The sequence below is a fragment of the Ciconia boyciana genome, chromosome 4 (genome assembly GCF_034638445.1).
Source record: "Ciconia boyciana chromosome 4, ASM3463844v1, whole genome shotgun sequence".
Classification (NCBI taxonomy): Eukaryota; Metazoa; Chordata; class Aves; order Ciconiiformes; family Ciconiidae; genus Ciconia; species Ciconia boyciana.
In genome coordinates this window covers 41,330,551-41,344,414 of record NC_132937.1, presented here as the reverse complement: position 1 = coordinate 41,344,414, position 13,864 = coordinate 41,330,551, and the positions used below count along the sequence as shown (strand labels likewise).

The following is a 13,864-nucleotide window of genomic DNA, read 5'->3' as shown; positions in this document are numbered from 1 at the left end:
AGCCACTGTATACGACTCAGAATACAAATCACAAGCAGGGAGAAATTAAAGATTCCTTAGTTAGCAAAATTCTAATTCTCTTCTTCTAGAGCCAATAAACCTACACAAGCAGCAAGCCACAGGTCAGTGTAGGGGTGCAACAATTTCTTACACAAAGTAGTACAGTTGACTATGGTTGTTTCTTAAGAAAATACTATTGTTTTCCTGATTATATCTTAAGGTTCTTGAAAATAAGCTGCTTTTTCATACTAAAGCACATACACCTTGCCAACAGTCTCAATTATACATGTAAGAGTAGCCATGAGAAAAGGACGCACATTCCATGGACAGCGTAGGTACACACTGGGTTTTCATGCCACCTGCCGGACAAAATCCTACTTGCACCAACCCACCAACTCTGGTTTAGCCAGAGGGCTTAGAAAGGTAATAAATCAGTCATGAAAATATCAGAAGAAAAATAATCGTTGCAGAAGCAAACTTATTTTTTAAATAAGTTTTAAATAAGTAATCAACCTCCCTTTCAATGACAGAACATATAGGAGAACATTGGTTCCAACAGACATTTCAACTTCAGTGATTTTGCCTTTTACATCAAATACTGTGTTTCTTACTGTAGCAAAAAGCATAGATGAATAACCAATCCAACCAAGATAGCAAGCCCTCCAATTTTTCAAGTTTTCCATAATTATACAATAGCATAAAAGAAATTTATTTCTGAAAGCACAGGCTCATCATGAGTACAGTCTGTTTCTGTCATGGATCTCTTTTCAACAAGAACTGAGAAATTACATATATACCAAAAAGTTCTTCCTTTTCAAAAAGTTGCTTAACTACTTCTCTCCGTATTTCCTCGAGGAATGCCGAACAACAAACATGCAGGAGTTATGTCATTTTAAATCTGAAAGTTTGCAGTTCTACATATCTAGCTATGTTTTCAGAGAACAAATAAAAAGAATCCTCTGAGTTGATGCATTTTCTGATAATGAGCTCAGCAGAATATTTTAGATTCTGTATATGGAAAAGGAAGCAAACTCTTAAAAAATTCTCATGGCAAAACAACAATAGCAATTACATTCTGAATAATCCCTCCTAGATACTTAGAAGTTCGGCTCTTATGTGAAAACAATAATAGGCAAGCTGCTTTCCAACTACAATTACTAACCTTTGGAAGGGTTTAAGTTCCTGTTTTATTTTTAAATCATTCTGAACAATAATGCATCTAGTCTCCTTCATTTTGATGCCCATTTTCCTTTTTAGAAGCATTTAATCTCAACACTTGCAATATTTTCTCAATGAGACAACACATTAACATATCGTCCCTTAAAGATGTGTAATTATTAATGCATTTTGACTGTTCCTTCCACTATAAGATTCAACACTTCCCACTACATGGTCATTCTTCTTCACAAGAGCACCCTCCTTCATTAGAGAGCAGCAGTTAAGTGTTTCAACATTCAAATTAATTCAGAAGGTAGTTCACCTTGCCGAAGTCTTGACTCCCCACGGGCCTAAGATCCATTACAAACCAGGCAAACTACAAAAATTTGGACTAAAAGGGAATGCTCTTCACTGGTTTTAATTTGTCCCATATTTGACAAGAAGAGCATGTCTAACAAGCATACCAGAAAAACATTTATTCACAGTTACACGTTTCTGGAAAAGCAGCATCACGCTAGGGAAGTTTGTTCAGGATATGCCTTTACTGGACACATAATTAATGAAATACACCGAGATCCAACTCCACTTGAGTTGTAGGTTAGTTTTCTTAGTTCACTTGAGCTCACTCTCTTTCCTCCCTTATTTACAGAAGGCAATCTCATAATTCAACTTTGTTTCTTACTACCAACTTTCATCCTTTTTTTAATAGATAACATAACACAGAATTAGGAATATGTGATCAGCCAAGTATATATTACTAACAAGTTATTCCATGCATTACAAAGCCAATCATCATTTCTGAATTTAACTGACCACATACTGAGTGTATTCCACTGCACCACGTAATTGCAGATATGCAGCAATGATCAAGAGGTTAAATGTATTCATGAGAGAGTAAGTTAACCAATCTCCTGCTGATTATTACATCTTTTACTCAAGTGACACTAGGTCGACTTGTGCACTTACCTAGCTTTCTTAATCTCCACAACATGATGAAAGAAAATTCTTAATAGATGCCATGATCTTACTGCACTATTGCTTTACTAAAAATATGATGGAACTGCATAGACATATGCACCACAATAGGGCATATTGTGATAAAAGAAAAAAGTAGAACCTTTTCTAGCTTTACTGAGATGAAAACAGAGTTGATACTAAAAATCATCAGTCCACTGTGACAGCATACAGAAGAGTGGAACAAACATGGTGACTTCGTCTCACCAGTGAAGTCAGAACAATTTAAATTGCTGTTATAACAGCCCAAGGGAAGGCTTGCAGGAATATTAACAGGTAACGTCAGGTGAAAAAATATCGAAGTCCACATTCCCGCCTGCTTCCACAGGACAGAAGCGCAATTTACAATAAGACTTCTAATTCCACATAAATGTACAAGAAAGTCTGACTAAAACCCAGAGGAACAAATACCCAGCAGCATGTTCCAAGGCCAAACTGTGGCAGTCAACCCACATGCAGTTTTAAGTCAGTAAAACTGTATCTGCTTTTAAACCCAGAAACGTAAGAGATTAGCGGTAGCAGTGCATCATCCAACACAAAAATAGGCTCTGCAGTATGTTCTCAAATTGAAAAATGCCTGCAGAAAAATCCTTGCTATACACCTTTGCTTGTTTGGAACTAAGAAAAATCAAAGAGGAGGAACTTCCATTCCCACCAGAGAGATCTGGATAAACTACATTTCCCCTCCCTGCTCCAGTGCTTGTAAGTCAGCAGTGTCATTCAACTCAGTTTGCGTCTCTGTTTTGAGAGTTATAGCCATCATCAGAACCATGGGAGTACTTCAGCTTGAGGGATGAGAGTTATTGTTCCCACGTCTGCTTCCATCCTCTGCTACATTACAATCACTTTGCAAGTACCATAGGCATAAGAACGTGTTGACATACAGACAGGAAAACAAAAATGTTACTTCATCAATTTAAAAACGTGCCCTATCTAGTTATCCCTTAATATAAGAATACTGTCCCACAGCAAAAAACTGAGCAGAAAGGAATATACCTTATCAGCTTCCAAGCAAAGTCCACCATTTAGGCCAAACTTCACTAGGAAGTTTGAAGAGTTGCAGTATTTGTGTTTCTGTTAACTGAAACTGACATGACAGAAATAAAGTTTTCTACAGTGATAATTACTCTCAAACAGCATCAGGAAAAAAATTTCTACAATGCTGAAGATTAAGTTTCTTGGCAATATATATCACTATTAAAATTCAGATCAGTGGAGCAGTACCTTATCCTCTACAGCATTTTTTTTTTAATTAATCATCTCATCCTAATTATGCATAGGTACCAAATTCCTAAGACTGCTAAGAACAGTCAGAGAGGTTGTAACCGCCTCACAAGAACTGCAAATAACACCCTAACCTACTGCTACCCACCTAGGCAACACAGGGAGCACTCATTTTTAGGTTATCAACACCTCTTACTATGCCTTCAGATCCTGAATGCAGACAGAAGTATATACAACAATTTTCCTACACTTATGTTATTCCCCCATGCTTACTTTATCTTATTTATTTTAAAGTCAGAGCTGTGAGTGACATTAGTTTAAAATTTTATCACATACTTCCCAGAGTGGAAATCAGACCATCAACAGCAGATTTGCACATCAGCACACTCTCCTCAAGTAAAGGAGAACCTCCTTGCAACTTGTTATTAAATATTTTTTCATTAAATGCTAAAAAGTATAGATGAAAGTATGTTTGAATTAACATGTTAACTGGCTAGAGTATGAAATTACAGTAGTCCATTTTCTTCTGCATTTTGCGATGGGGACCAGGAGACAGCATTATAGCTAAATTTTCCTAAATCCATCCCTGTGCCAGTCATTTTTGCAGTCTCTTCTCTTCCTGCTCTCCATGTCCTTTTTACCCTCTTTATCCTCCTCCCAATTCCACCCCTATAAATCCTTTAAGGGGTTGCAGAAGTTTTTGATCTAAGGCCAGAAAAGTCCATCACTATATTCCTGAGTCTTATTCCTTGTTAATCACAGATTATAACATTTTATCCAGTTATCCTCTAAGCGAAGTCCAACAAGCAGCTGAGAAAGCTTGTATTCCCAGAAAGCCATCTAAACTTCAAACACTATAAATGTTTACAGAACAATTTCTTCTGGTTGTATAGTTCATTGCCAAACCACCATTACTCCCTTGTTTCTCATGTGGCTAATTTTATGAGCATGAAGGTTCGTGGCCTCACCTCTGTATGCTTGTCACTTTTTCCACTTTTTTGTTTTTAAGAGATACTGGCAACACAATTCTAGATGACATTTTAAGATAACCATCACTAACACCACACACATAGAACTCAAATATCACAGCAGACAAGCAGAATAAGCCCTTATTCAGAGTCACTACTAACATACAGTCAGAAGCTTCAATTCTAGGCATGAAGCACTACATTTAACCTAGCTTACTGATACAGACTGTGCGGGTCCTGCAAACCAAATTAAAATCTAAAAGAATAAGGCATGCTCAGCTGACAACACAGGCTAAGGAAGACAACAGCCCTAGCTTCTTCATTGTCTAGAATTAGAAACTGGTCCTAGTGAGCCTTTTCACTGTTCGGGGAAAGTCTCTCGTGAGGGATGAAGATCATTATATGGGATGCCTGGAAAATAGAAGCATGGTGTTCATGTGCCAAATAGGGATGTATTGCTAGCTCCTACACACATTTGGTCTCTACTGGTTTTGTACCATTAATGGGATACAGAAGAGGATTATACCTACATTCAACTCTAATAAACCGTGCAAAGTACTTAGAGTAATGTCTACTTTCAGTTCTAGAATATGCTCAAATACATCCTGTCAGCCAGAAACTAACTGAGGGTGACGGGAGGAGACCTACTTCACCACAAAGTGCATATGTTTGGAAGATACATTGGATATGCTTGCAAAACTTTTTAACCTAGGTCAGTCTTCTATGAGAGATTGTTATTTTACCTACTTTTCCCATTATTCTCTAAGTAATGATACTCTGCAGCACGAGATGTGTTCTCAATTCTCGGAAATCGAAAGCTCTCTATAGGAGGAGAGTTAACCCTGGTCATCACCACTTCTGTATTTCATCCACCAAGAATAAGCAAGAAAAGCATCAGAATTAATAAAGGCATTAGTTTAATCAGACAATTTAGGAAAGGAGTCAAACATCTAGAAGTCTGTCAAGCAGCTGAATCTACAAATGTGTTTTAAACCCAAATGTGCAGTGAATATTTTAAAAATAGTGATATAGACAAATAGAGATATATCTATATTTGTGAAACAGAGCGCCCAGTCATCAACTTCTTGCATCAGTTTGTCAGAAAGTATTAGTTTCATGGCTCCGGACCAGGTCTGTTCCAGCCTTTTGCTGTGTACAAACAAGTACAAAGGAGTGCTTATGAAGATGGATGTTCATTTCCCTCTCTCTACTACTAAATTAGAATTAACTACTGAATTAGAACTGCAATTAAGAATTCATTAGAAGGCAAATATAGACAAAGAAATATGAATGCAAATACATATTCATGGGTAAGGAGTTACTGAAACAAAATACACAAGGGAGAACAACTCTCTAGTCTCAAAAGCTAGAAGCAATTGAAGCACGGAAAACCTGCTACCATTTCTCACCAATTTTAGCATTTCATAGGAATAAATACTTTCCATTTTAAAAAGATTCTCAGTGATTAGTCTTAGATGTTGAGCTAGTTTTAAGTCAAACAAGAATATGGCATTCAAATCTATACAATGGCTTAGCATTCAAGTAACTTCCTCAGTTGAGACTCAGTATTTCTGAAATCTAGCTATTTTTAGGAGATTTGAGAGACAGACCCAAGATTAGCTACTTAGGCAATTTCTATTATATCTTCTTCGTGCTTCTCACAAGTGCCATCCTTGTGCATGCTCACTAACTTGCAGAGTATTAAATAGCTGCTCACAGACACAACCAAGAATCTTAGGCATTGAAGACCTGAATCCCTGGACAGAAAGAGCTAAAATTTAAAGCAACCCAAGTTTCAGATGCTGGTGGTTCTTGCTCTCTAATAAATTTATTTAAAAATAAATTCAGCTATGTCTGATATTCATTAGATACAACCATAAAGACAATTAATGATTTGAAAAATCCCCTACAATTCCAAAATAAAACATTTAAATAAAGACCTTTTTTTTTAATTATGTGGTTTGCCGAAGCACAATTGATACTGTCGTTCACTTATCTAACCAATTAGTGTTTCTAAAGAATGTATTTTATTTGTTTGCAATCATTTATTATCTAAGCTATAATTTTGCAGCTTCTCAGGCAACGAATGGCTGTCTTGCATCTGGGAAATAAAACACACAAAAGGGTGTTGGTGTGTTGTTTGAATACATGCAATTACTGGTAGTTACATTCTAATTAGCATAATTAGTTTTGAAACAGTTCTCATAATAACTGTCAACATTATGTCAATTTAGCTGAAGTTAATGGCACATTTAACAAAGACTTACTCATTTTCAGTATTATACTATTTAAAAGAAAGGAGGAGTTCTGAAGAATTAAAACTGCTTTTCGTAGACACTGAGCATTTCTTATTTTGCTTCCTTTCAGCAATCCATCTTATACAACAGCACTTTATATAATTACCACCCTCCATCTTCCGTAAAACCATTCTTACAAATTAACACTGATAAAGTGGCAATAAAAAGCAAGTATACCAAAGTACAGATGTTTGCAAATTCAGTCTTCTGTTGTTTTGGGGAAGGCAACAATATTTTGGCAGTTGGTGGGGGGAGTAAGTTGGGAAAAAAAAAATAGAGGTAAATCTTGAAAAATCTAAAGAGGGAAACAGTGTGCTAAAAAGTAGCAAATGCTTCTAGTCATACCTAGACAAAACATCCATTCACTGCTTTCTAGGAAAGGGCGTACGCCATTCATAAAGGCCCTTCTTCCAGTTTTGATAAGTTACTACATACTATTTACAAGTAGTCAAAGATGTTCCATTACTAAACCAAGTAAAAATTTAGTCATTTCACTGACATATTTCAAGTTTCCAAGAAGAAACAATATGCCTTTCAGAGTTTGTTTTACTTCATACCATGAATATTCGTCTTCCACAACAGGAGGAACAGCCAGCCTATGCTCAGTACTTGCCATAAAGCTGAAGTTACACAACCGGTCTTGACTGAATTCAAAAGCCAAGTGTATTACAATGTACATGTTTCATTTGAGGATCTTGTTTATAGTGTATTTTTATTAAGTGAATATTTCCAAGAGCAAGTTACCATCCTGGAGTAATGAAATATGCTGTCTTAAAAAGCTCTCTGGACTGCGAGAAGTCTTTGTTGGTTTTTTGTGGGTTTTTTTTTAATTTATATAAAACAGATAAACAAAATGAAAGACTTAATGCTCCTTAAAGTAGGAGATTACTTTTTTATTAGGGAAGAAAAAAAAAAAAAAAGACAAAAACACAAACCAAAAAAAAACCCCAAAACAGAAGAGGAGTTTGATATTAATCCGTGGTGAAGACAAAGCAAATCTACAGAATTTTTACCCAATTTGGACAAATTATTTTCCTTTCATCTACACATTTATCATCGTGCATCATAAAGGTACCTTATGTTCAGGTTTCTACTGTTTTTATGTACACAGCTATCCAGAAAAAGTTAAAATCGGGAACTTCGTTCAATCCACGCCACTCAGACAAAATATATTTCTGCCTATAAAATGGCAAGCAATTGCTCAGGCAGTTTCAGACTCATTATCATAATTTTAAGCACATCAGCTTATTACAATTAAATATTAACAAAAATGGCTTGTTTCAAGTTGATTTTGAACTGTTTTCCAAAAATTCTGCTAGCAGTAATAAAAATGGACAAGTCAAAACAGTAAGTAGTAATGGTATTTGTAAACACTTGTGGAGTGGCAGGGGGGCTGGGAGAGGACAGGAGAATTAATCCCAAACTTTGGACACTGAATGAGGCAGCTAACTCCCAAACCACTTCAGCAGAAAAGAAGCACTGGCAGGGGCCGATTCATCCCACTCTGAAAGAGATGCCTGAAATCAGGCAAGATGACTGTCAGCCTATATGGCAAGGAGAGTCAGATAAGCTAGCTCTACCACAGTTTCCCTACACTCACGCAAAACTCAGCACTGAGACACACACTCTGAATTGCCTTCCAGGAGCATGTATTATTCTCCACTGACTACACAGAGGAAGAGACTGACCAGACCAACATTTGACCTGTGAGAACGTCCTAAAGCAGAACTGCTCCACACCTCAGCTTCACCCTTCTATTTAGCGTTGAAGACATTCTGTATAATTTTCTTAATGTTTCTAAGTCCATATTAATACTCTCTGCTGAATCCCATCATCTGCATGACTACCACAGAATCTGTCGTGGACAGCTCAACGTGCTCTTGCCAGAAGCAGAAGAGTAACAAGACTATCACTTAGCTTCCTCTGAATTAAGAGCCCCCAGCAAATCCCATACACTGCCCACTCATCTGAAAATCAGCCTTCCCCATATACATTTTTAACCCGCTTATATGGTTCTATACCGAAACTGTATTTTTAATTTATAGTCCAACTGCCTGTATTACAGGAGTGAATCTTGCATAGCTATCGAACTCCATCTAAAGCAACACCTGCAGCCCATTTTAATCAATATTCCATAACTCAAATCTATAACTTCCCGCAGAGAGGATTTGCATTTGTGACACAGTAAGTAATCTAGGGAAGTTTTTACAAATTATTGACAGAAAAAGGGAGAAGTCTTTTTGTATGCCGTTTGCAATTCCACTAAACACTAGTATGTATCTTTGAGCTGCTCATTTGTCATTCTTGTCTCTACTGGCACACAATCACTGCTCACAGTCAGGTCCACATGAGCTGGGTATCAACCCCAGTGAGAACGGTCATTCCTAGTAGAGGAACTAATCCCAGGCTAATAATTTTTCAGATAAGCGAGACATTACATTTAAACCATTTCAACTCAGACTGTGAACAGCTACATGGAAATTCTTCACAAAATCTCTTCTACATAAGGTCAAACTCTTTCCTAAATATAACTAAAAGCTCCCATTACTAGAATGTAACAACAGGCCTCTCAAACTCAACTCTGACAAAGCACAGAACCAAGACAAAAAAAAGGGGGAGGAGGGGGAGTGACCCCTACGTTATGGCCCCTTTTAAGCAAAGGCCAGAGTCTTTCAGAAGTCTGACAGCAAAGTATTTGTCAAAGGAGCTCTTCTGAAGAAGAGCTCTGCCTACGTGACAATGTAACATTAACCTCCTTAGGAGGCAAGCCTGATCGGCAGTTCCAGATAAGAAATAAATACTTGAGAGGAACCTGTATCTCCACCCTGTGCACAATCTGCTCAGATTTGCATAGAAGGCTCTCGCCTGCTTTTGCACTGGCATGAAAGAAGGTGCAGTCAGGCACGGATAAAAGATGTGAAGAGACTTGAAAGAAGTCGTCTGTGGCAGACAAATATGCCATAAAACTCGAATGGTGGTGAGTGAAAGGCCCTTAAGGAAGCATGGCTCACTGATTTTTCGTTAGTCTGTTGTTTTATGACCATTTAAAATATTTTTTGTCAAAATGCTGCTGAATCTTCCTCTTCCTATAGTCTACACATTATACCAAAACAAAAGCACAATGTTGCTAGTAGCATGACACGATAGTTGTGCAAACAGAAACAGATAATCAAACAGCAACACAGGACTTTTTAAATTTAGTTAATTTAGATCACTAGAAAAAATTATTTTTTTCATTCCCAACTACAGAGAAGAAGGAAAAAATGTACAGTTTTGATGTAATGTGAATTGATTTCTGACCATTCATCTACTTTCCTTTTCATTTCAACTATATATAATCCAAATACTTCCTTCACAATGAACTATGTTTCTCCTAACAAACTAGAAAACAAATACATAGGTTGATACTTAGTTCCCTGGAAAATATTAGGGCCCAAAGCATAGAACTTCCAATAGAATCAAGTCTTTGTAATAAGCATGGAGTCCAATAAACCACATCTGCCCCAAAGAGCCAAAAACAATCAAGACCACCACTAAGCAGAAACCATTATTACATTTATAAGTGCAGATTTGTTGCACTTGAAGTGAAATACTATTTCAGATAGATTCACGGGGAAAACAGCCATCTATGTACAAACACGATATGAAAAACTGGCATGGCGCTATCTGTTCAGTATTGCCTGATCATAGCCTTCTTTAACCTGAACGTTGTTTAAAAAAAAAAAAAAAAAGCCAGTTTCCCCTAGAAAGTAGACATGGATCAGCAAAGTTTTAATAACCAGCCAAAAGACAGAAGAGGGGGGGAAAATACTAGTAAAACTTTTCTGCTTGTTTATACAACCTGAAATATATTCATTAAAGTAATTCATTGAAAAAAAGTATAGGCTAGTATACAAGGTCCTGCATTAAATTTCAGCACTTCTTAAGATCTTAATGTACAGAAGAACAAAGCAGCATAACGGATGGTTGAAAACAAAAGAAGCTGAAAGTTCAAGTGTATGAGGCATCTCTTCCCCTTCCTCTTCCCTTATCATTTTATCCAAAAAACTTAATTAAGCTCATGCTTCATACACCCATATTCTCCTGAGGACAGAGTCCTGCAGAAAGTGGAAAAAAATACATCGATAGAAAAGAATGCTCAGGAGAAAGGACAGTTACCTTCTACTGCTGTCTTTAAAGGCATGCCTTTTTTTTTTTTTTTTTTTTTAGGAAAGAAACCATTTAAATGCAAACAGCTACATTAATGCAACATTCAGCTCAGACTTTACACAAAATCTAGTAATCCCATTCCGAGTTACTGCTACCATAAACAGCATACAGCTGCACTCAACATATTAAGTAATGTTGTATACAGGAATGCATTAGGTACTTCAAAAATCCAGTTTAAGGAGGAGAGTTTGATCTGAAAATAAACTCTGGTTTGATCCCCCATCCCCTCACCAATAGATACAGAGATGCAATAGGTTTTTTGTACACTCCTAGTTTTGAAAAAAATTACTCACCAAACTAGCAGTAAGTGAGGGTGCTGACTGCCCGTGTGCTTGGTAGCGCATGCGAACAAGATTAGATGTTTCTGCAGGTTGCCACAGCTGCTGTCCAGTTGCATTGGGAAGCAGATACTTGCCTGTCAAGTTAAGGAAGAGTGTGTTAAAATATTAGATGTTGCAGATGAGGCAATGCAACAGACAGAGTTTACTATAAGATAATACTCTTACCATTCTAAAACAAATGTTTCTTTCACTATAGCCCTGACCAGATGGGATTCCATCAAAACAGAATTCCTACTATTCACTTGCTAGCCCTTCACATCACCCTTCCACAAGCCACACTTCTTAGGCAAATTAATTTTTTCAATATTCTCACAACTGTACCTTTCCGCTACCTAGAAACACAATTAATGCAACAACAGATGCAAACATCCAGAATGGTGGGTCTGAACCAAAGAAACCTAAATTCTGAAGGCTAGCCAAAAATAAAATTAAAAAATTAAAAAATAAAAAAATAAAAAAATGCTGCTATCTCCCCCTTGAAAAATAATTTAAAAGTGAGTGGAAAAAACTAAGTTATACATACCTTGCATTTAAACAGGTATGTTTTATTTATTAAACAGGTATGTCCACCTGGTGCGACCAGGTGGATGATTTGCTTGGTGGCAGAGCTACGGGAGGAGGCAGAAAGGTTAAGGAGCATCAGGGAGGCTGAGAAAGAGATCAGCTGGTGGTGCCATGCTCTGCCCCCCCCGAGACAGGAACAGGAGCAGCAGCAGCCACCAGTAAGAACCCACGATCAAGGGGATCCTGTATCCCCCTCCACCGGGCTGAAGGCAGCAGCTCAAAGGAGAAGAGTGAATGGAGGCAAGTCCACGCTCGTGGAGGCAGGCAAATGCCCTCCCTGCCCACCTTGCCTCCCCAGGTGCCTCTGTACAACAGGTATGAGGCCCTGGAGGTGGGAGACCAGGCAATGGAGGATGGCGATGACAGTCCATCTACACCAGAGGTGTCGTCCAGGTCAGAAGACCGTACCTCTCGTATCAACACCACCTCCACAAGGAAGAGAAGACGGGTTATAGTTGTGGGCGACTCCCTTCTGAGGGGAACCAAGGGTCCGATATGCCGGATGGACCCTCCTCTTAGGGAAGTCTGCTGCCTCCATGGGGCCCGGGTGAAGGATATCACTAGGACACTCCCTAGCCTGGTACGGCCCTCGGACTATTACCCCCTACTGCTCTTCCATGTCGGGGGCGATGAAGCTGCAAGACGAAGTCCTAGGGCAATCAAAAGAGATTTCAGGGCCTTGGGATGGCTAGTAAGGGACTCTGGAGCACAGGTTATTTTCTCCTCTCTCCTTCCAGTTGTGGGCAGTGACACCAGGAACAGAGACACCCAATCTATCAACTCATGGCTCCGTGGCTGGTGTCATCGCCACGGTTTTGGCTTTTTTGATAACGGGATGGCCTACACAGCACCAGGTTTGCTGGCGTCTGATAGGATTCATCTTTCTCAAATGAGAAAGAGAATCTTTGCTCAGGAACTTGCAGGGCTCATTGACAGAGCTTTAAACTAGACTTGAAGTGGGAGGGGGGTAATATCAGGCTTGCCCGAGAGAAGCTGAGGGACAATGTGCCACGGTTAGAGGGAGCAGGTGCCAGCAAGGGCACTCGGCCTGTGTCTCTGAGATGTGCAGGGTACGCTGGGGCACAGTTGAAGTTGAATAGAGTTGAGCTAGGGGATACTGAGGCAATAGGAGCCAAGAGGGAAACGCCAGTGAAACACCTCAAAGCACACAAGGGGTGTTCTTCTATGAAGGAGACACAGACAACAGCCCAGCTGAAGTGCCTCTACACCAATGCACGCAGCATGGGCAACAAGCAGGAGGAGTTGAAAGCCATTGTGCAGCAGAAAAACTATGATATGGTTGCCATCATGGAAACATGGTGGGATGACTCGCACAACTGGAGTGCTGCTACGCATGGCTATAAACTCTTCAGAAGGGATAGGCAAGGAAGGAGAGGTGGTGAGGTAGCCCTGTATGTTAGGGAGTGTTTTGATTGTCTAGAGCTTAATGATGGTGATTATTGGGTTGAGTATGGGTTGAGTATAGGTTGAGGCAGCCCTAATGGGCAACAGAGCCCAGGAAGGCTGGGCATTATTTAAGGAGGAAGTCCTAAAGGCACAAGAGCAGGCTGTCCCCAGGTGCCGAAAGACGAGCTGGCAGGGAAGAAGACCAGCCTGGCTGAATAGAGAGCTCTGGCTCGAGCTCAGGAAAAAGAGGAGAGTCTATGACCTCTGGAAGAAGGGGCAGGCAACTCAGGAGGACTGCAAAGGTGTAGCGAGGTTGTGCAGGGAGACAATTAGAAGGGCCAAAACTGAGCTAGAGCTCAATCTGGCTGCTGCTGTAAAAGACAACAAAAAATACTCCTTCAAATACATTAGCAGCAAAAGGAGAGCTAAGGAGAACCTCCAGCCCCTAGTAGATGGGGGAGGGAACACAGTGACAAAGGATGAGGAAAAGGATGAGGTACTTAATGCCTTCTTTGCCTCAGTCTTTAATAGCAGGGCCAGTTGTTCTCTGGGTACCCAGCCCAAGAGTTGGAAGATAGGGATGGGGACCAGAATGGAGCCCCCATAATCCAGGGGGAAATGGTTAGTGACCTGCTGCACCACTTAGACACTCACAAGTCTATGGGGCCTGATGAGATCCACC

The 13,864-nt window shown here is 39.2% G+C and overlaps 1 protein-coding gene across 2 annotated transcripts in view; it reads right to left on the bottom strand.

Moving 5' to 3' along the window:
- The window catches only part of MAST4 (microtubule associated serine/threonine kinase family member 4), a 306,287-nt gene that overhangs the window by 212,538 nt on the left and 79,885 nt on the right, over positions 1-13,864 (bottom strand). For both annotated transcript variants that reach the window (XM_072858736.1, XM_072858737.1), the window contains exon 3: positions 11,164-11,285. In XM_072858736.1, the coding sequence (XP_072714837.1) occupies positions 11,164-11,285 (122 nt within the window). The remainder of the gene's footprint in view (positions 1-11,163; positions 11,286-13,864) is intronic.